At 39.0% G+C, this 24,060-nt stretch overlaps 1 protein-coding gene across 11 annotated transcripts in view; it reads right to left on the bottom strand.

The window, feature by feature from the left end:
* The window catches only part of BLNK (B cell linker), a 130,261-nt gene that overhangs the window by 7,516 nt on the left and 98,685 nt on the right, over positions 1-24,060 (bottom strand). For all 11 annotated transcript variants that reach the window (XM_020794990.3, XM_078391310.1, XM_020794984.3 and 8 more), the window contains 13 exons: positions 22,260-22,297; positions 20,198-20,354; positions 17,575-17,732; positions 14,317-14,398; positions 12,584-12,673; positions 11,383-11,408; positions 10,885-10,910; positions 7,896-7,991; positions 6,835-6,877; positions 5,689-5,722; positions 5,003-5,075; positions 4,184-4,214; positions 1,250-1,292 (listed from right to left, as the gene is read on the bottom strand). In XM_020794990.3, coding sequence (XP_020650649.3) covers positions 1,250-1,292; positions 4,184-4,214; positions 5,003-5,075; positions 5,689-5,722; positions 6,835-6,877; positions 7,896-7,991; positions 10,885-10,910; positions 11,383-11,408; positions 12,584-12,673; positions 14,317-14,398; positions 17,575-17,732; positions 20,198-20,354; positions 22,260-22,297 — 897 coding nt within the window. The remainder of the gene's footprint in view (positions 1-1,249; positions 1,293-4,183; positions 4,215-5,002; positions 5,076-5,688; positions 5,723-6,834; positions 6,878-7,895; positions 7,992-10,884; positions 10,911-11,382; positions 11,409-12,583; positions 12,674-14,316; positions 14,399-17,574; positions 17,733-20,197; positions 20,355-22,259; positions 22,298-24,060) is intronic.

Here is a 24,060-nt window from a genome sequence, read left to right as displayed (position 1 = left end):
ATATGAGTATATGATCACTTTGTGGGAGTGAGGCCTTCGTATAGGAGCAAACCGTTTTTGAGATCTGAATTTCCACTTATGGCTGTGGTTGATATCTGTAGCTACTGTCAATCATCTCCTCTAAAGATGCTATTTCATACTCAGAAATACAAAGTTAACAGTGTCAGGCATGGTACAGAAGAAGAGTAGTGAAGCTCATTTAACAGTATCCCACTCCTTATTTCTATAGCTTGTTACACTATGTGTTGAGATATCATTTAGCTAACATCTTGCATTGAAGCAAGACCTTCCATTCCTGCGGCAACTGTTCCATTACTGCTTTCACATATTTCCTGCAGCCTAGATGAAAAAGGCATCAAGAGATTCACTGTATACTAAATCCGATTCACATATTTATTTCAACTAACTTCCATCTTGCATGATCTCACTTTGTTTTCTAGAACTACCACCGTCCCTCCATGTATATGCTGTGTTTTATGAAACAATAATATAAATCGGAGCTGTCTTTAAGGGAGTTTCTGGATAGAGGGTTCCCACTGATCACAACAAAAGGCAGCTATTCCTTTTTTTTTTAAACTTCATCAGTTTTCGTTGGCAAGAAAAAAGATAGAAGAAACATAGGAAGACATGTGAATTTCCAGGAAAGAGATGGTCTGAGTGTGCCATAAAGTGTGCCATAAAAGCCACATAATAGTAGTCAACAAATCTGTACTGTTAGGGTCCTGAGTTTGCATTCTTCCTTAGGATAGTCCATTTAGGTCAGCCCTCTTTGCTAGGAATTCAGCAAACAGGAGATATTAGGTGGTTCATCAGACATGAGCCACTAGCAGATTGCGAGTAGATTGCTTAGCCAATCTTTAATCTTCTTTGTTTCTAGCACACACACAAACACGTCGAATTAAATAAATTTAGCTAGTTCATTCTAGATACATCATGGGAAGATGACAATAAACTTAGCAACTCTAATAATCAGACCTCAGAGAAAATTGCTTCCTTGTTTTAAAATAAAAATATATACTTTCACAGAAACAGCTAGAGATTCAAATGGAGATGCAGGCGATTGAACCAGGGGCATACTGTGTGCAGGACACAAGCTCTATAACAGCATTATGGTTTCTTCCCTTCTGACTATTCATAATAGACAGAGAAACTAACCACACATCCTAGAACATTGTATGCTCAATAGAAAAACACTTCAGCCCATCAGAAATAAGCCAATGATAAGATTATAACAGAAACAGCCACTCACCTTCAGCAACATTCAGGTGATCTCTGTCAGGGACACCTGGTTTCTATAACAACACAAAAAGGAAGAAAATAAGGCCTTGTCACATCTCTTGAGTCAGCCAACAGTACAACCTCCCTTGTTTGCCAGACCCAGGGTGCGAGTAGAAAGCTGGAAAAATATATGTTGATCTACTGTGATATGCATGCATGGAAATCGGGTTTCCCTGGGTGAATTTGCTTTAGCCATCTACACGGGAGTCAGCACAAAGAGAGAGAAAGAGAGAGAGGAGGAAATTGCCAACCAGTATTTGTTTGCAGTGTGTTAAGGCAGCTTTTGCTGTAGCCATTCAGATACTCAGAAGTTAGCAGGGGGAGAGGCATGGCTACAGAGGAAGCTACCTTAAAAAGACACAAACAAGTGCTGTTTGGCAATTTCTTCTTCTGTCTCTTGTCTCTCTTTAATTGGTAGCCTAAGTGCTTTACTGCAACTTTATTTTAGTGCTGACATGAAGCCTTAAAACAGAAACAATGTATTTAAAAAATCCCACACAAACAAGCCCCAACAACAATTTGGAGACAAGGGGTGCTTGGTCAAGGGGAACTGACATCCTTGTGAGTATCCCTTTGTTTCAACATCACCTCTGCACACACCTCTGTTGCTTATCTGCACTGGCACAAATTATCATACTGCCTGAATTCAGATCAATACATTCGCTTGCAAAAAGTAGAAGCCCAAATGGTGGAGGAAAAAAGCTATGGATTTAGGGGGAAAACCCCTGGCTGATTTGCATTGACCTATATGTCGTGTAGCTAATGGAAAATACTGTACCACGAATCTAACCATGCCAATCCAAGAGCAATTCCTATACTTTTTATCAGTGTAGTTGCCCTCTCAGGTGGGGAAATGTATGCTAAAATGTTCTCAGTCAGTAATCAGATGTTATAGAGATGCCTTGACAAAGATCTCTGCTTGTGATTAAAGGTATTCTGCAGTATGAAATGTCCTTGGACAGAGAACCTGTATAAGAACAGAAGAACCAACTATCTACCCTAGCATCTTGCTAGCCTCAATATCTGCTCCACTTAGTAGGAAACAGAACACTGGCTTGGGAACAGAAGCTGAGGAAATTGTGAAGGTTTCTGCTTTGCGTTGTCCAGAGTAAATTTTTTGGGATAAACATGGTGTAAGCTGCCACATTGGTAACAGTATAATCAGTTCTCCTAACAGTATCCTCAGAACTACTAACATCCCACATGACCATGTATGTTAAAAATTATGGGAGTTGTAGCTCACCATATCTAGAGGATGTCAGGCTGAGGAACAATAATTTAGATTATTGGTGGTTTTATCTGCTGTTTACTATTATCATGGAATGATGAAATGCTGAAGGATGCTGTTTTTTCTTATTTGCTTTCATCTACATCAATGATTCAGAGACTTGAGTCTCCAAAGTTTTTGAGGCTTCAACTCCTAGAAGCCTCACATAGCATGGTAGTTGTCAGAGATTCTTGAGATACATTATGTAGTCAAACATCTGGAGACACAAGTTTGGGAACCACTGATCTTGAAAACAAGCTTTGAATTCTACTTAGTTGTATGTCAGGTGACAAATTGGGAACCAATCATCTGTGTTTCATCCACTGAGACAACACTATGTGAGCACAAGACTCCATATTATGAGTGAAGCCTGCTGCTGTTCAGTTTGCAGTGAATACTGTACTTGCATTTGGGGTACTTCAGATGATACCTTAGCTGGAGTGGTTTTTATATGATTGCAGTCTTTTGAAAACTCTTTTAGGAACAAGATTTTGAAACACGGTAGTAATGAAAAAGGCAGCACACATACACACACAAATTTAAAGTAAATGTGAAAAGGACCAGCAAGGGTGTTCTAAGAATACCGGTTTTTTCCCCCTCTACATGCCATTTGGTGGAAGGTAATCAATAATTGTATATGAGACAGTCCCCCAAAGTGCTTTTCTTAATAGAGTCACTGTCTGCCCCATGGGAAGCCAACTAATTTCTTTGTGTAAGCACCTTTTCTCAGTACAGCTAGGTTGCCTCCAGAGCCTATGAAAGTGATTTCACGTAGCTAAATTGTCCCCTTTAGTGCCTCTTGTTGCATAAGCTATCATCCTTCTGGTAAGTGGGTTGTTTCCTTGTGTTTGATTAAAACTCTTGAAGGATGCTGGCCAGCAGGGAGGAATGGGGGGTGGGGTGGGGAACCAATTTGCTTGTTGAAGAAAGAGTACTTTAAAAGTACCACCATACTTAAAAGTAGTTAAAAGTATTTTTTAAAAAAGTAGTCAAGCCTGTCCTATATTATGGAAATATAATGAAATAGAAAATCTAGAAATATAAAACAATATCAGTGCATTCAGAAACCTATAGTGGATGAAACTTCCATTTTATATACAGTATTACATTCCCACAGGAGATTAGAAATTGTAAAAAAGAGTATAGTTCTATCATTTCACTTGTATATTGTATCATATGTAATGCATCTATTATGAAGAATTGTTTCAAACCACATTAATTCTTACCCACAATTATATCCACAATTACAAAACAATCCAAAGTAAGTTCTTCATAAATTTTATGAAGAGATACTGTGTATCTTGAAAAGTCTCTGGTTTCCACTCATTCCTCAACTAGATATGCAGTCATTTTGTCATGTTTGTTGTTTTCAGTTTTTTTAAAATTAATCAGCATTTCAGTAACTGACATTTAAGTACTCAAGACCAGTGACTGCTTCCAGCAAGATTTAAAGGCATAATTTAACTAATCTCCTCCAAAAGAAAAGAGGATAAATAATTAAAGTATCAGACATATATTCTAATGTAAATGTAATTTGGGGGAGGAGAGGAGAGAATACAGTTCATGAATAATGCCAGGCTGAATTCAGACTTTTAACTTCAATATAAGTTAATTTTATAAAAAAATAAATCAACTTACTGCTGGTATCTCTGGGTATGGTAGTTTTTTCCTGCAGAAAAAAGTTGCTGCCTTAAATATGCCCTTGTCTTAAATATTCATTTATTTAATTTATTTTATTAGATTTATACCCCGCCCATCTAGACCAAAAGTCTACTCTGGGCGGCATTACAAATTTAAAAACAGTAAAACCAATACAGTGAAATTAAATACAGTATAATGAACACATATAACTTAACAGTATATACAGTGTAACATATTAAAAGATTAACAGAATTTAATATAAAATATCTGAAATATAGCTAAATAAAATGGAAGCCAATACCGTATGCCATTGACTGAGTGGCAGGTACTTTTTATTGGTGCAGGGAGTATCTTCAGCTATGGATATGTGACTTGTGATCAGGGAGTCGAGGAGTCTCTCTGCCCAGCAAACAAGCTGTCTCTGATTGTACCACATCAAATGCTATTCCAGAGAGTCATCCAGAGTAGCCTTTTAAGGGGCTCCAGTGAAAATGGAGAAGCACAAAATTCCACCACCCTGACTTTTCCCCCCCCCCGAATGCAAATTAGGAATCCAAGCAATGGAAATATCTTACAGTATCTCTGATACTTGTAACCCATATGGTAAGCACATATTGAGCCCATCATAACTCCAGAGAATACCAACTTGATGTGCCATACATCAGCTATTCTCCTACACCAGCTCTGGGCAATTTTTTAAAGGTTCAGTGGGGGATACACAGACCATTGAGAATGTAGGAAACATTCATTAAATATTGGGTTTTAAGACCACAATGCTGTTACAAAACTGGAAAAGGTAACATTTTTTCCACATACGTAATCCTTGGAAATGGAGATGGGGCTGTGACAGATGGGAACTTGATTTCTGAAGCACTTTTGCTGATGTGATCTGAAAATTCAAACACAATACTTAAGAGTAATGCATGGAGAAACAGTGGTTTAGAAAATAATGTTCAATTTTCAATGGGCACATTAGAAAAATTACAAAATAAGAAATATGCTGAAAATTAGTAAATAATCCTCAGTCATGACCAAACTCAACCATTAATATTTTTTAGTAGTAGCAGAATCCTTTTATACCCATGTTGCAGACTGGACATAACTGAGACTGCGGGCATGTGGGTTGCCTGAGGTAACTAAGTGCATTCTCAGAAGAGGTAGAAATGAACATCCCACTCCCTTAATGTGATCAGCCAGTCTTTTGAAAGGTACAGGGCATGAAATACTAAAAAATCCAGCAACCACTAGAAAAATTAGACTATATGTGTCATCACGTATAGAAAAAAATGATGATTAACAGTGAGGCTCTAATTCAGAAGAAAGCTCTAATCTGTGCAAGGGAATTTTCTTCCTTCTAAGGACACACTGGTTTGTAGCCTCAATGGAATAATGGGCAATATAACATTTGGGGTGGGTTGTTGCCATCTGAAATAAGCTTGGCTGGCTTCTGGTAATCATAGAAAAGTTTCCTCCATTGTGACTTAAACATAGAATATGCTTACTTCCACTCTCCTGTATTCCAAGACCATCGGGTTCCTAAAATCAAAATGCAATCCTTTGATTACAGTACATAGTTATTTATACAGTCAAGAAATAGTATTTCACACTTAAGGATCTTCTCTAGGCATCTGAAATAAAATTAATAGCAATGGCACAGGCTCAACTACTTATTCTGGATCAACAAGATGTAGCTTGGATCAAGCCTCAGAAGCTTTGCCGCTAATGACCCATGCCCAACAGTGTTGCTCTGCTTGTACAGCTTCAGCAGCAGCAGCAGAAATCAAAAGTCTCAAAAATATACAGATAGGATGGAACAAGTGAAGTTTTTAAAAATTGTTTAATGTGGACTACACTTGTACCCTGAGGCACACAGATTTGTGCAACCGTTAAATTCTGCACAACAAATTGCCTGAGTTGTCACTCTGCAGGTGTCACCCTGGACTATGAGTCTATAAGACCATGAAGCAAGTTTTCCAGTTCTGGTTAAGTGGATAATAGTTGAATATATTGTATGCAAAATAAAACCTGCTACTCTTTTAAGGAGATGCAGGACTGCAGCAGGCTAACATGGCTATACATGCTTATACATCTGCTTGTCTATTTTAGTAGCCTCGTGATCAATCATTAGTTGGTTTTGCTTTGCTTACAAGTTACAGTCTTTCCTTTTCAAGCTGTGTGATGCTGTGGTAGGCTTTTGATGTCTCTGCACAATACACATTGGCCTCCCATGTACCCTGGAAATGGTAAGCCCTTGCTGTTCAGCAGACATGACTTTAACTCAGGGTTTGGAGAAGCAATTTATCTAGGCTCTGTTTCAATTTACTTATCTGGTCTCTTCTTCACCCCAACCCTTCTTTTACTTTCTTCTGCATATTCAGCATCGGGAATGGAAGACAAGAAATTTCTGACCCTTTTTAATCTGGGTGACAGTCCAGAGGGATAATCACGATGATGGGGAAAAACCTGTTTTTCCAACAACAAAAAACCCATTTTCTGGGAAGCTATGCTTATCTATTAATAGCAAAATTAGCAAAGAATTCTTGTGGCTCTCATAAAAGAATAGCCAGATTCCTATTGGCACTTGTGTAAAATTTAACGGAAATGAATGTGGATTTAACCCAGTTGTGAAGGGGAATTTAGCTACTTACAATTTTTGGTGGAGGACGCTGTCTTGGAAGTGGCAAAACATTTCTGCAAAGTTTAACACATGTTTTAGTCAAGCAATGCCTGTCATCCAATTCAAATTGTAACTATCTATTTTGTTCTCATTTTAGTTTCGTCAGCAATATAGGTAGTGAGCATTCTCTTGTTGGGATATACAACAGTAAGGGGGAAAGTCTAGAGCAGTGGTTCCCATCCTTGGTATCCAGATGTTCTTGGATTACAACTCTACCACTAGCTGTGCTGGTCAGATTTTCTGGGAGTTGTAGTCCAAGAATATCTGGGGACCCAAGGCTGGGAACAACTGGTCTGGAGGGTTTTGGGCTCTGACATATATGTTGCATGTTAGAAAACATTCTAGGCAACACTCACATACGTGGCTTAACAATGGCCCAAACCCACACTGAAGGTGTGCAGTTTTCTCCAGTTGATGGTGGTTCAGCTGGCTGATGAAGAACAGCAGAGGACCACCACAGGTTTCAAGTTTAATATGGCTGAATTAGGAATGGTTTAAAGAAAAAATTACTTAGCTGTCTCCTTAACATTACCTGTGGCATCCACTTAGGAGTATAGGGAGTATAAGTCTTGAATTAGTTGTCAGACTTCTGTTGTCACTTTACCCTTTGTTTTCACAGTTCCCCTGGAGTCTAGCAGTCACTGACATTTATTACATTTAAACCCAACTTTTCCATCAATGAACATGGAAGAATACACAAGTTGTTCCATTCCTGCCTTTCTTATTTCCCTCCCAAACCCTATGAATTTGGTTATGTCCTCAAAGCCAGCAACAAACCCAAAGTCAACTAATGAACTGTTTAGATGAGCCCAGAATCCATAAGCTCACACTACAGTTCTTAGGACAAAGTCTAAATGTACAAAGCATGCCAGCTTTTGAATTTCTAGAGAACCTCTATAGGTCTCTCCCTTCCAAATACATACTACATAATAGCACACTGGGTGCCCAGGCTTTTTGGATAACATACTGTACGTGTTTGCTAGCTAATATTCTCTTTAAGAACATTAACTTTGTTTTTTTTTTTTAACCAACCTGTCAGGTTTAAAGGATTCATTGACTGTGTTCTGTTCATAAGGGCGTCCTCCGGATGGCCTCTGAACAGGCTTTGGAGGAAGTGGCTTTGAAATCCTGATGGGGAAGATATATAGATAAATATGGTTTCCACAGATCCTGAGCAGCATTCAAATTACGTTCAATACACACACAAATCAGTTCTTGGAATAGCAACAACAACAACAATAATAACAGCAATACAACTTCATCCCCTCCATGCTTTTGTCCCTTTCCTAATGCAAGCACATGTTCTGCTCTAAAACATCAGTGTTTTGGAACAGCAGTAAATGAAATATAAAGTGCGGTAGTCAAAAGGCAGACTCGCTGCCTCTGCCAGCAGATCCCCACTATGACCATAAAATATTTCCTAAACAGTGATTGCTACTGCTTGTGCTAGAGAATTTATTAACATTTTACATTAATAATTGGTAGCAATATGTGATAGATTTGTAGACTGTAACAACTGGAGAGCATTCAACCATAACTTCCACACAGAACAGACCTGCCTCAGGAGGCTGAGAAACGATGTTTATCGTCTTTAAATGGGCCTTTTAAATAAAATAAACATCCTGAGATACATCTTTTCTGACAACTTTGTAAATAAACATATTGGGAAAGAAATCCATTTATTATATAATTAATGGAACACTAGCAAATCCAAAATGTATTAAGCAACATATTGTTGCAATCTTTCACCCAGATTTATGGAAATGTGCCTGAATAAACTCAATAGGACTGGTCTGAGAGAACATACCGGTACTGTGAAAGAACCATAGAAATCAATGGGATGGAAATGATTTATGTGCCATATCATTTATCTACATGAATATAAGAATGACTGGGTTGAATTTGAAAAGCTTTTTTTTCTCCTTTTTCCCCTTTCCCGTTTTATTAAGTTATAGAAAGAAGAATAATGAAAGCAAAAGTAAGTTTACATACATTTCTTACATGACTATACATGACAAGTGAGTATACATGACAAGTTTACATACATTTTACATTTGTATACATGACTTATACTCTACATTTTATACTAAACATACAATTCTATAATTTAAATTTACTTAATCTTTTGAAATGCATGCTCTGCTCATCCTAAATTCTATCTTATTCTCAGTCCACATTTTTACTCTTTTAACTTCTTTTTTCCTTTTTACGAGTATTTTTACAGCATTATTTCTGTACCCCTTTAAAAAGTTTTTACAAAACACATAATGTCAATCATATAAAGGAAAATTTTCTATTTTTACTGGGGAATGGTATAAGTGTTTTCTATTTCAGTTGAAGTGTCATGATGCAAGGATGCATGATGCCCAACATATAACATATCAAATTTGTACGCTCTTTACTTCCTATTTAAAGGGAAATATATTGTGTGAGAGATCATACAAGAATGCCTGCCTTTCTACAGAAGCATAGGACTGATACATGTGATGGCACAGCGTGATGATACTTTTAATGTATGAATGGAAAGCATTAAAAGGAGAATGCTGATATTTACTAGCGCCTCAAGTGGTGCATAGCTGGATTACTGTGTAGACTATGCACTCAAATATTCTCATAACATACACCTGCAAAGGTCTTAGAAGAGGGCTGCATGTTGCTTAAAAGAGGTTACATTCAAAGAGATTCACGAGGCAATTTCTTTGTAATTTCTCTGTCATTGCTTCATTAACCAAGGGCTTGTTTTACATTAGCTGTTTTGGAGTGGGCTGATGCTGGTTAAATAGGGTCACTTGGGGTTTTGGGGAGGTGTCATATATCATTTGGTGCAAGCCTCACATCCAAATGGCATATTGGATGTCAAGCAACACTATTTATTCCATTTCCTTCCCATACTGTGAAGTGGCTTAATAAATGAACACTTCAGGATATTGACAAATTGAACACTTCTGCTCTTCAGAGAAGAGGCAGGGGAAGTGAATTATTTAAAGAGACTCTGGTATTCTTTTGCTAAGGCACTGCATCACTTTTTTTAAAAAAAGATAAAGTAATATTTTCCTTGGGTTGTCTGAAGGGCCAGTCAAAAATTGGCTCCGGGCAGATTTTTTTTACCAGTCCTTTGACAGAAACCAAAGAAAATATTTTCTTTCTTTTTTAATGATGCAGTGTATCAGCAATGGTCCATTAGACACCTCAAACACACACACACACACACACACACACACACACACACACACACACACACACACACACACACACACACACACACACACACACACACACACACACACACACTTCATCTGCTTCTGTGCTAAGAAGCAGAGGAAGCATTCAATTTGCCAATATCCTGAAGTGGCTCGCTTATTAAGCCACTTCACAATCCAGTGATTCAAACTGGAAAGAGCCAAGACAGCTGGGAAGGCTCAATTTGGTTTGTTACAGCAATCACACACACTGGAAATGGACCAGACCAGAGCTATCCTAACTGCATCAAAAAGGCAGAAGCCTCTGACAGAGCCTTAGTAAGGTGCAGGTAGGATTGCTCTGGGAACAGTTTTATTTGCTCCAGTAATGACATTGTGTGATCACCAGAAAAGAGAGTAAACCAAACCATCCCCACGGCAAATCAGAAATTGGGACAAATGCCCATCTGACTGACCCCTAAGATAACCACAAAATGCATCAGAATCCACATGCAAGTATAAAAGGAAGCTTCATCAGGGTAGGTGCTTCTTCTTATCCTTCCTGTAACGATCTAGCTTGATGAAGAGTGCTAAAGAATCTGAAAGCTTGCTTTCAAAGTATTGTGGAATTACATTTAGTCCTAGTAAAGAAACTGCTTGCCTTTGGATTTGGGACTTTGTTTAGTTCTTATGGATTAACACAATGACAAGCATCTTACTCCCAGAAATTTCAGACTACAACTCCCCTAACCCTCAGTCAAAAGATATCTCTATAAAATCATTAGAAATCATTTTCATGATTGGAAAAAAAGTTTTTACAGAATGTTAAAACAGTTTATTACCCAATTACTGCAGGTGATGACTTTTCCTACGGGGAAAAAACAAACTGTTGATTAGTATTCGCAAATTATGCATTGGGCACTAGCTTTCTTATGGAACAAGACCCGGCTGAATTATAGGTATCCTTGCTGCTGTTCCTCTTATTTTGTTTTCAAGTAGAAACAAGAATTCTGCATTGACGTGATAGAAAGGAGCTGAAATGTCTGCTATGATGTATGCACCACCACAGAGATATACTGGAAAATAGGGTGGTGAGGCTCAAGAAGCAAATCGTGGGGGCAATCAGAATGTACTCTCCTTGAGTCTAAGCATTTAAAATGCAATTCTGAAGGTGTGCCTAGGTTTTCCATCTTCAATTGAAGACCAGCTTGCTACAGTGTGCATCGAGAGTTTCTTTTCAGCAGTGAAATTTAGGAATTTGGGCAGGCTGAGAATTTGTATCTTTTGATTTCAGGGAATTTTGTTTTATTTTCAGGGATGTGTGTAGAAAGGGGTCTTACCTCTTCTTCAGGCACTTCATAGACATCTGGATAAAACAATAACCAAGATAGCATGTAGTCAGAAACAGATAAGAAATTAAATTATCCACACGCAGAAGTGGATGCAGGAATGAAACACAGACTTCTATCTTTTCAGAAGTAAGAGTCATTTTCAGTGAGGCTTATTCCCAGGAAAGTGCGTTATAGGATTTTAGCCAAAAAGCACTGGGATAATATTGGGCAGTCATACATCATGATAATCCTCCCAGTCCCTTCTACCCCTGTACATCGATCAGCCCATGTTGTTCAAGAAGGCCCTCTGACCTTCAAAAAAAGATTCTTGGGATTGCAAGGGACTGAGGAAGGAGAAGAAATGGGAAACATGCCTTCAGTTACAATCAGCACTTTGAAATGGGTCTAGAAAAGCACTACCTTACAAAATAATTTCACATTTTAGCTGCGGCAAAGGATGAAATGGACAGACAGACATAATATTGCCAACATCCACTAGGGGGCAGTATTTTGTTTTGAAAGCAATACTGGGAGGGACCGAAGCCTGTTGTTACAGATCTCTACAATAGACATAGAAAAGGCTTCTCTTTCTGGTAGGACTTGCTTCTCCATTGTGTATGATAGTGGACCCTATTGATCTTAACAGCGCCCTGTTTCCTGTAGCTGGGCCGATGGTTGAGTTAGGACCCATTCACCATCCCACATCAGCTCCTGGTATATGGTAAGCACAACATTTCTTACAGCTTTCTGTGCAGAACCTTGGCCACGCGGGTGGACCATCAAGAAATCTGCTCTAGGTATCTTAAGGAGTGGATTTGGGCAGGAGCAAGACCATTTGAACAGGCAAATTTGTATAATATGGTATCATCAATACAAAGTACTGCTAATAACTTTTTAAAGTACATGATTACTTACGATTGCTTTTCAAAAGTAGCTAAATATTGAGAAATGCTATCTGATTGTAAGAAATACCCTCAGCATCTACTGTACAAATACCAGCTACTTACCTCTCCGATCATCCTTCTCTTTCAGCAAAAATGCTGTTTAGTATGTGGAAATGGGAGCTAACATAATAACTTAATTATGTAAAGAGTTGTTGCATAATTAGGTTGCAAACTGCCCAGAGCGTGCTTTAGCACTATGGGCAGTATATAAGTTGAGACAACAATAACTAAAACATGTTCCACTTATTAAGGCACATATTTCATACCTAATGTAGAAGGTGACACAGGAGGCAACGTTGCTGAACTGGGAGGATCAAATCTGGGGGTGGGCTTGATAGATCTGTTCACCATGGGAGCTTGAAATGACAAAGAAAAGTCATGTCATGTTAAAGCAAGATTGGGCAAAGTATAACCCCTGATACTGCCTGTAAACCCCCCCCCGGGGCTCATTTTCTGAGCCGTTGTTCTGAGACTCCACTAACAAAAAAATTATTTCCCAGCAAAAACTTGGACCCCTCCCCCCCAAAAAAACACTGCCACTTATATTTCTGATAGGTTGCAAGGGGCCTCTGCAGCACTAAACACATACACAGGGAAATATCTATTTTTCAGGGCTGTTAAGTGAAATTCTGTCCACTTCTGGTTTCATCCTTTGGTTTTCTTTCATATTTTTGGTAGGCCGTGAGACTGGAGAGAATCTTGGAAACAGAAAGTTATCCTTTCCACTTGCCAAAGTTGTCCACCTCTGTGCTGAAATCAAAGCTTTGTTGTTTAGTCCTTAAGTCATGTCCGACTCTTCGTGACCCCATAGACCAGACCATGCCAGGCCTTCCTATCTTCCACTACCTCCCAGAGTTGGTTCAAATTCATTCTGGTAGCTTTGATGACACTGTCCATCCATCTCATCCTCTGTTGTCCCCTTCTCCTCTTGCCTTCACACTTTCCTAACATCAAGGTCTTTTCCAAGGATTCTTCTCTTCTCATGAGATGGCCAAAGTACTGTATTGGAGCCTCACTTTCAGGATCTGTCCTTCCAGTGAGCACTCAGGGTAGATTTCCTTCAGAATTGATAGGTTTGTTCTCTTTGCAGTCCAGGGGACTCTCAAGAACCTCCTCCAGCACCACAATTCAAAAGCACCAATTCTTGAGCGGTCAGCCTTCTTTATGGTCCAGCTCTCACTTCCATACATTGCTACTGGAAAAACCATAGCTTTGACTATGCGGACCTCACAAGTTCTTTGAGACAGAGAACAATTTTTTATTTTATTTTCCTGAGCCCTTAGAAACTCTAATGTGCTTCTTTATAGCATAAACTATATGCACTTCTCCTCATCTACATGGACACTTCATTATGCCATAAAGAAGTCCATAGATTTAAATATGATTTATCTAAAAAATGAAATGAATGACTCAGTGTGTGAAGACACAGGTCAGAAAGCAGTATGACTGAAGGGAATAGCATGCTGTCAACCAGCAGAATCTGATGACATGGACAGAACACCAAGAATATTATTAAAATCCACCAAAGGTCTAGTCATTGATCTGTACAGAATTTGAAAAGGTTCCTAAAGTATGGGCATGGTCTTGATCAAGTGTTTCATCATGTACCTGACTGCACAACTATAATACAGGCCTGGCACTGCATCAGGTGTTCACAATTAGCTACAGCAATGTAAGCAAACCTTATGCAAATACTAATAGGATTCTGCCCTGTATCTTATGAAGTTAAAAGAGGGGTTTTCTCTTGTCTCCGTTTCTTTCATCAAGGAGGACTCTGTTCCTCCTCCTTTCACTTTGATGACTCTTTTTAGAGGCGATGGTGAGGAGGAAGGTCTCATTGAAAGGAATGTGTATGTAAACTTAATTTGACTGTCTATGTCTGACAGCAGTATTTTAAATATTGTTATTCTTGTAAGACGGACATAGTCTGGCAAATGTCAGAACTGATATCATTTATGTGGCTTCATGAATGCGTATATAGAAAAATTCTCATAGTTACGTTTTACAGGTTGTGGTGTGCTTTCTTCAGTGGGTTCAATGTAATTATCCTCTTCATCATCAACAGGCACTACATAATCCGCCTGAGAGAAAGCAGAGGGATGAATTAATATAGAATTTAGGTGACACAAAGGAGAAGCCGCACAATATAAACAATGCCCCGCAGCTCACCTCACCTTCAGTGTAGGGCTTTAAGCACATTTCCATTTTTCCTTTCTAATAAATGGGACTTAAAACTACTTAACTCTCAGATGGATTATGACCATGTAATCCAAGAGTGACAAATCAATACATAATAACACTAATATCTCTCTTTGTCTTGGCAAGGCCATTGATAATCAATCTTCTGTGGAGGGCACCTCTTTCCTGAATAATTATTTCCTTCCACTTCAACATCCCAAGGAGAAAAGATCATTTGTTGATTTGTTTTTCCCCTTGACTCTATTAATATTTGCAAATATTTTTATTTGTACTTCGTAAAACCTTGATGAGCCCTTTGTTTGAGATGTCTGATCTGGTTACAGTGATGCATTCCACCTGCGCTACTGCAATACAGTGTGTGCGGGACTGCCTTTGAAGAGTGTTTGGAAACTGCAGCTGGTTCAAAGTGTGGCAGCCAGACTCTTGATTGGTGCCGGTTAGGGAGAACATGTGACTTCCTTGCTACAACAAATTCACTGGCTTTGTTTTTAGGTCCAACTCAAAGCATTGTCCATAACCTAAAGATCCCTCTACAGCCTGTGTCCAGGCTATCCAAAGGATTCTATCACCCCATGTAAGCCCCTCCAGCTTTTGAAGAATCCCATTGCTCTCACAGGGTTGTTTGGTAGCGAAGCAGGAGGACGGTCTTTTCAGTGGTTGCTCCCATGGTGTCGAAACAGTTTTCTGTTTTCCTTTTTCTTGGGGGGGGGCAGGCTTTCAACTGTCTTGGACAAGTCAGGGCTATCATGGAGTGTGGTACTTATTGAACTGAGGGAGGCATGTTTGTAAGTGTTTTTAAATGATGTTTTTCAACCCTGTTACTTATTTAATTTTTTTAATTATTATATATTGTTGACTGGAATCCTGTTGCTCAGAGTAGTAAGGTACACTTGAGTGAGCTCATTTGATTCAGTGGAATTTATGGAAGTTAACTTACCGAATCCCCACAGATTCAATGGGCCTACTCTAGTGCTTATACTCTAAGCAACAGGATTTCAATCAATGATTTTTAAATTGTGTTTATTGTTTTGATTGATTGTGAGCCTGCTTGAGTCACCTGTGGGGCTAAAGTAGTATAAAGTAAGTAAATAAAGTAAGTAAATGAATGAATAGTATAAAAATTCTATAATAAGCCTGTCATTCAGTTATGAATAAATGCATAACCACATGCTTCAAAAACAACCAATAAAAATAAATAAAATTTTATTATCCAGGTCTGAAAATCACATCATCATCATTATGTGCTGTCAAGTTAATTCAGACTTACGGCTACTCTTCTGGATTTTCTAGGTAGACAGTACTCAGATGCAGTTCACCATTACTTTATTTAGTGGCCATCCTGGGACTGTGCAGCTTGCCCAAGGCCACACAGGCTGGCTCTTTGGGGAATCATAGTGGGGATTTGAACTCCCAACCTCTAGCTCTGCAGCTTGATACCTAACTCACAGGGTTATCCAGCCAGCTAATAATTGTGTGCAATCAAGTCAATTATGACTTACAGCAGTCCTTTTCAGTGTTTTCCAAGTAGTGAATACTCAGAAGCGGGAGCATCTTGGGATTGTGCATTTTCCCAAGACCACACAGACTGGTTCTTCTAGGATGCACAGTGGGAAAGTGAACTCCCAACCTCTGGCTCCACAGCCAGAAACCTAATTCATTGAACTATTCAGATAGCTTTTGCTTGAAAATATGCATGCACTAAAATGCTTTACAATAGCCTTCTTCAACCTGGTGACCTCCAGATGTATTAATGAACAACTCCCATCATCCCAGTCACATAGCCATGCTAGCTGGGAATAACGGCCATTACAGGATAAAATTTACCTCACAGATTTCACATGCAGAATATGTCTCACACTGCACAGCTGTCTTGAGGACAGTTAGTAGGTGTTATGCCAATGTGAACAGCTTGAGAAGATGTTTCCTGACAAATATTTTATACTTATTACCATTAAGGACTTTGCTTATAGCAGATATTGAAGAAGTAATAGTACTGGGATTATAAAAGTCCATTCTGACTTTTAATAAAGAAAATTTGAGAAATGGGCCTTTGGGGCTGTTTGACAAATAAATGTATGTCCATCATGAGATTTCCATATACAGTAGTGCCTCGCTTGATGACATTAATTCGTTCTAGGGAAATCGCTGTAGAGCGAAACGTCGTCAAACGAAATAAAAAAACCCATTGAAATGCATTGAAAACCATTCAATGCGTTCCAATGGGCTGAATACCTGCTCGTCCAGTGAAGATCCTCCATATGGCAGCCATTTTCGGTGCCTGTAAAGCGAGGAATCCGTCCTAGAAAACAGCGGGGGACCATTTTCTTCAGCCGGCGGCCATTTTGAAACCCAACGATCAGCTATTTGCTGATCGTCGTAAAGCGAAAAGCAGTTCCCGAAGCAGGGAACCGATTATAGCACAGCGAAAAAAACCCATTTAAAACATTGTTTTGCGATCACAAAAGCGATTGCAAAAACGTCAACATAAAGCAGATTCATCGTAGAGTGGGGGAATCATCCAGCGGGGCACGACTGTACATGATTACTCCAAATTGTTTGAACTGACTCAAGTAAAAACAGTTATGCGTGAGGTGTTGTGAATGTCTCACCTGTATGAGGTAATAGATGAGCCGCCCAGAGTAGATTCGTCTAGGTGGGTGGTATAAAAGCCAAATAAATAAATAAAATAAATTTTGCAGTAGGATGTGAATGTGGGAGAGGAAAAGATGGAGCCAAGGCATGTTTAGAAGGAGAGGGGCCAGGCTGTTGTTATACAATGAAGTGCTGCTTCTGGGCCTTTGTCAGTCTGAGGAGTGGTAGCTTCCACAGTTGAAAGTCTGCTCATGCATACATATTGTTGAGGATACTGCCTCCTTTTTGCTTTCCTAATTTCCATGTGAATTCTGAACTCTGAATTCTGTAGTGGAAGTAGGGTGTGCTAGATTCATAAAATATGTAAGAATATGAGATTAACCTGCCTTTGGTTTTTTTTTTGTCTGCAATGTTGGTAGGACTAGCTTTGCATCTGATGACTAGCCAGATCTATCTGGAATCTTACCTCCTCGTCAGTTAGCTTAGGTGGGGGGATTGGCTTCAGTGCAGCAGAGGGTGGCGGCAAAGCAGCTGGTTTCTTTGGTTTTGATGAAGACTGATTTGGCAGAGTAGGCAGTGGCTTGGCCCCCAGCCATGGTTTCTGCTGGCCTGGTTGTTTGTTGTCTATAAATGACAGAGAAAAACTAAGAATAATTGTTAACATTTGAAAGGTTACCTGACCCCCTTTCATACTTATGCAAGGATGTAACCCTGCACCTGTCTGCTAAATCCAATTGGGATTTGTTACCAGTACCTATATATACAGTATAATTTTATATACTGTATATGGTAGTGCAATTATGAATGATAGTAGTGCAATTTATTAATGACCGTGAATGATTCGGCCCCAATTAATGAGGTGCCAATTCTCATGGCCACATGCTTGGCATGTTGTTAATTAGCCTCAATTAGCTGCTGTGACACCCGCTATAGTACTACCACATGGGGAAAAAAATAAAGTTTGGCCCATCTGATTTGAGAAGCATCGGAGTGCCTAGACTAGATTTAATTTTGCATTGCAGATCACACCTACAAAGCTATTTTGAGTGGCACATCTTTATCTTGATTAGACATTGAATAAGATATTTTGTCAAAGTCACTTTCACTTGAAATCCTCATTGCAATCCCAGTCTAAATGGTCCCTTTTAATCTACATAAAATGTAAAGTACAATAATATATTGCAGTACAGATAGACTGATGTTCAGCTACAAAAATCTTCCACAGGTACTCTCCCTTCACATTGTCTGCTGACATTATTTCAAAATTAGGAGCAATAAAGATCTTTATAAGATATCATAAAATTTGACTCTGGGGGGTTTAACAAAACAATGTCACTGAAAGAATCAGGTACTCTGGATATATACTCCATATTCATTTATTTTATGTTTTGTCATAATCTGTAGTCTAAATCCAACTGGGGCAATGTATCATTTGAATTTACGTAAATGTTGACTCATAATTCAACCATTGATTAAGTGAGTTTAATTGAATTGGCATTATAAACTGGATACAGATATTGATTTAAAAATCTTTCTCATTCTCTTTTCTGAAAATTGTAGTATATTGTAAAGATGCATCCTCTAATCATGAACCACTGGTCACTTTCCCCAAATGACAATACTCTCCTTTCCCCCCTCCCCCCTCTTTTTTGATGGGATCTAAGTGCCAGAGTTTAAATTAGAAAAAGATATTGTGAAGGAGATCAGGAGGCAAGTGAGCTATCCTCACCATCAAGACCAGCCAAGGAGGAGAAAGACATTAATGAGAAAGATATGGGAGGGATAACAGGGATGTTAGCTGAGGGAAAAAAGAACATATAACTTTGTCTAGTGGAGGAAGGAGAAGGAAAGGAAGGGGAGGAGTTAAGACTCTCAATGTGGGAGGAAGATATAAAAGAGGAGGGAGAAAGGAGATTTGGAGGTAGATGGGAAAAGGAGAGTGAAGAGAATAAAGAATCCATTAAAACAGATCAAAGAGAACAGAAGCATGAGCAAGAGCAGGATTTACTGACTTTCCAAATCTTAAAGTTGGAGGTTTACTGCCTGACCCAGAGACTCCAAAAGAAGGAGAGGCGGTATATGAGACGCTGGAATGGACAGTTATAGGGTTCCTGTGGGGGCAAGGTTGTGGGAAAAGGGTGATACGTCCCGGTCCGGTCTACAACCCTCCACCGAAAGAAGGAGACTGGGTGCGTCACCCGTGCTGTGGGATGGTTTGCATGATGAGGAGTGCACCCCTGCGCAAGATCACTGACTGTGAATGATTCGGCCCAGCACCACAGTGAGTGGGACACCAATAGAAGAAAAGTCTACATGGACTGGTTACGGCCAGTTGCCGGATTTGACTTGTTTTGATCCTGTTGGTCTAATAAGTGATACGCCGCAAGTTAAGAAAGTTGAAGATGAAAACAGTTTAAATAAGTCTCAGTCTCTTCTTCCCGCCAAAACTGAGGAACTGTCAGTGCTTTCAAAAGAACCCAATCACAGATATTAAGAGGAAAATTAAATGACAGGTCCAAGGAAGAATTCTCCACACAGCATCTAAGTAATGTATGGACCTCACAGACACGAGGTGGATAATGACCACCTTGAACAATTTTACAAAGGGACTAGACAAATTCATGTAGGATAAATTGTTTCCTAGTTGTCATTGAGCACTTCCTGATATAGGAGAAATAGGAATACCAGTTGCTGAGGAACAAATACATGGAAAGCTTTCAAATCCAGGTTTTGAAGCATTTGATTTGTCAAGCCAGAAGTTGGACCAGATGGACACTACAATTCCCATCTCTCTGAGTCAGCGTTTCCAGTAGTAAAGGACTGCAGAAGTTGTGATCCAAAATATCTGAAGGGACAAGATCCCCATTTCTGATCTGATACATTAGGTTTTCTCTTGTGTCCTTATGATGGGGTTGTCTTTCTCTCTGTCTGGAACACAGACCCACCTGTTCAGGCTTACCTCAGAGAAGGAGATCCAGGATACTAGGGCTGGTCACCATTTAACTCCCTTCTGCTTCCTTTGAATTCTATTCCACTGGTGATGAGCTTCATTAGAGAAATCAGCTCAAGGAATGGACCATCATGATTACCTGCATATTCTCCTCCAGAACATGAGAAGGCTATGGGGATCTGTTTTTTTTCCTGTTCACTTGGAGGAGGCTCATAGCTATCATCACAATTGTCTTCATTAGGAACCACATATGTATCAGAATCGGAGTGGTTGTCAGGATTTTCATAATCACTGTCCTAGAAATAGAAAACAGCTCATTTTCTTAGTAACTAGGGCATACAATTTTTTTAAAAGGAGACACAACATGCCTTAAACTCAGAAATTTTCAATATCCCTTCCTTTTAATAATGCCAGAGTATGTGAGCAGTGATTCTCTAATCCCACAAATGGCATCTTCACACATTTTTATTGTACATTGACTGTGATGATCTTTTGCAGATGTAAACAACACAGAGGAGTTTTGTTATCACTTGACAAACACTTTTCATTTGCAAGAACTCATAAATTCAGCTGGGAGTCAAAACAACCCTGATTTAAGAGGGAAGTACAAAAACACACAAAATAAGTCAAAAGGAAAACAATAACATTAATGCTGGTAGCATCCCCATGGATATTCCTAGTTCATTTTTATTTAGTAATTGCAGTATATCTCTCATTTCATCTGATAAGCTAAAAGTGGAGCATATGGCTCTCTTTATTTTAATAACAAGCCACTCTGAGAAAAGGATGTAAGGTATATATTATTATACTAATAATATCCTGCTGCTAATCCCAACTGCCACAGACTCAATGGGATTTATTTAAGTGTTGCCTTATTATTCAATAATTGATTCAACAGATGTACTCTCTAACTGAGTATCAATATGATAATGGTCATTTTCTCATAGCATATCATGTCGTATCATACCATATGATATATGATATTATATGTCAATCTCTTTCCCAACTATTCCTCAAAAATATGTGTACATGGTTTCAAATAGGAACAAAGGGTTTGATCACAAGCGGAAATAGATCACAATTTTACCTTCACAACAACTTTCTATCAGTCAAGCTAAGAGTGATTGGTGAATGGTCAACTGAGAGAAACTGGTCAAAGGCTCAGTGGGCCTTCTTCCTGGATCTCCCAGGTCTCAGTCCTACACTCCAGCTGATGTACCACCTGGCTTGATATAACATATAAAGTCCCCAGTGATGGCCACTATGGTGGTCTGGGAGTAATACAAAGCACAACAAGAGAGAAGATTTGTTATATTCTTATCAGCATATGTCATAGAGTCAGAGGTTTATGACTCAAACTCTATGCACATATGCTAGTTACCTGGCCAGTAACACTGTGCAGAAATTACATGCTGTCCACATTAGATGGCATGGCCTTGACCTACCTTGGGCCATTTACTGTCTCTCAGACTAAACTTTCTCACAGGGTTCTTGTAAACATAAAATTGGAGAGAAGAATTGCCTCTTTGGAATAATAGTTGGAAGAAATATGATTTAATATAATACAGTATATAATATAGTATAATATAATATGATACAGTATGATATATTAAAATATAATACAATAAATACTCAGGTAGATAAGAAATGAAGATGCACAAATGCCAGGAAACCATTTGGATGAGCTTCTTCTACATATGGTGCAAAAGCTCTACTAAAGTAAGGTTAAACAGCTATGATTTGATGCCTTCTCTTGATTCTGTGAGACAGAATGTGCCATTTTCCAGTGCCAGCTTCTTAGTTCCCAGCTATAAAATTACCGTGGAGTGTCTTGATAGAGATAGCAAGCTCCATTAGGTACAAAGGCTAGTATCCTGTTCCACATATAGTGAATGCAACAGCAAATGTGGTTACAGTTGCAGTAATATAGGGAGGTAGTTGCACAAGCAGCCAAGTGACCATTCTTCTGTACCACAGCCTCCTGTACATTTACTATTATGTGGGAGTTAAACTAAACAGGATATTGGCCAAAGGCATATATAGTGGTACACTTGAAAAATTATGAGTTTCTGCTTTTTGAATGTGTGACCACAAATGTGAGGATATTGCCTTTCTGCATGGAGTTATTCAAGCACAGAGTACAAATGTCATAACTGAAAATGATTTGAATAGGTGTGGAGTTGGATAATTAATATACTTACAAAGTCATCTGACCACTGTTCCTCATCATCTAGATGGTCTGAAGTAAACATTAAAATTTGTTTGTTAGCCAGAATCTTTAGAGGACAAGCATGCAACCTAGATTCTAAAGCAACCACCATACTGTTCTGTACACAGTGATCTCATTTGATTTGGAGTCCTAAGCAGGGTCAACCTTGGTCAATATTTGGGTGGATAACTACTAGAGAATAGCAGATATCTCCGAGAGAGCAAGGAATTGCGCTAAAATCCAGTGAGTACTATCTGTGCCAGTCAAAATTGATAATGCTGGTCTAGATAGGTTGGCGGCTTGACATAGTGGCTTAAATCCAATAGTAAGTCACAACTTGAGTAGGTCCACAGAGCCAGGGAGTATTTGGTGAGTCAATTCCTCTGTACGTTCCATTGATTCAGTGGGTCTACTCTAATTGTGAGGTATGACTTGGTTTCAGCCAGTATAAGGCAGCTTCCTTGAAAAGGATTTAAACAGTCCATCCACAAAAAACTCCTGTTTGAATTTTTCATTGGGCGTAGTACTAATATATCTTGGAATATTCCAGTTTATATTATTAGTAAATGCTATGAAAAATTTAAGTAGGAGATTTTTGTAGATGGATTACTATTTTATTTATTGGACTTATAAACTGCCCCATAGCTCTACAAGCACTCTCTGGGTGGTTTACAATTTTTAATTATACAGGCTACACATTGCCCCCCCCCCCAGCAAGCTGGGTACTCATTTTACCGACCTCGGAAGGATGGAAGGCTGAGTCAACCTTGAGCCGGCTACCTGGGATTTGAACTCCAGGTCGTGAGCACAGTTTTACTACAGATTCTCAAACCATTCTGGCATAAACTGAATGCAGTCTGGGAGATGTTTACTATACCTAAATCCAACAGAATAAATCCTGATGCAATCATACAGAGATCAGTGCCATTGATTTGAATACATTTATTTTAAGTATGACCAAGAAGGGAGGGATGTGGTGGCGCTGCGGGCTAAACCGCGGAAGCCTGTGCTGCAGGGTCAGAAGACCAAGCAATCATAAGATCAAATCCACGCGACGGATCCCAGCTCCCGCCAACCTAGCAGTTTGAAAGCATGTAAATGTGAGTAGATAAATAGGGACCACCTCGGTGGGAAGGTAACAGCGTTCTGTGTCTAAGTCGCACTGGCCATGTGACCACGGACGATTGTCTTTGGACAAAACGCTGGCTCTATGGCTTGGAAACGGGGATGAGCACCGCCCCCTAGAGTCAAACACGACTGGACAAAATTGTCAAGGGGAACCTTTACCTTTACCTTTATGACCAAGAAACCAGTGAAAATAAAGTGCACAGCTCCATGATGTAGGGGTATGTTTTAAGACTAATTTGAGAAAGAGGATAATAGGGAATTCAGTTTTATTGTTGTCTGTTTGTGGATTTTGTTTTTCATTTCTGAAAATCAACCAAATCCCAGGGTATGAATACATTTTTAAAATTCTAGTACTGTAGTGCTTTATTCTAGTAATTCTAGTAATGTGTGCTTGTGGACAAGAGATTATCATCATGTGATACTACATATTATAGTACTTACATAACTTAGCACTTGGTTTGATCATGCAACCTTGTAGACTTATTTCCTGTATCTACCCTGCATATCAGCTACTAACTAATTCAAAATTTGGTGGTTCCCTTCCTGTGCTAATGAAGCACTGTCACTTTGTCCATTATCTGCAATCTCACTTGGTCATGGGGTTATGTATAGATATACTGGTCATCAAGATTCCTTCTAAGGTGCAAGCCTAAATGCACAACTGG

The sequence above is a fragment of the Pogona vitticeps genome, chromosome 3 (genome assembly GCF_051106095.1).
Source record: "Pogona vitticeps strain Pit_001003342236 chromosome 3, PviZW2.1, whole genome shotgun sequence".
In the NCBI taxonomy this organism is placed as follows: Eukaryota; Metazoa; Chordata; class Lepidosauria; order Squamata; family Agamidae; genus Pogona; species Pogona vitticeps.
The sequence above is the reverse complement of the archived record's forward strand: the minus strand, read 5'-3'. Positions and strand labels throughout refer to the sequence as shown.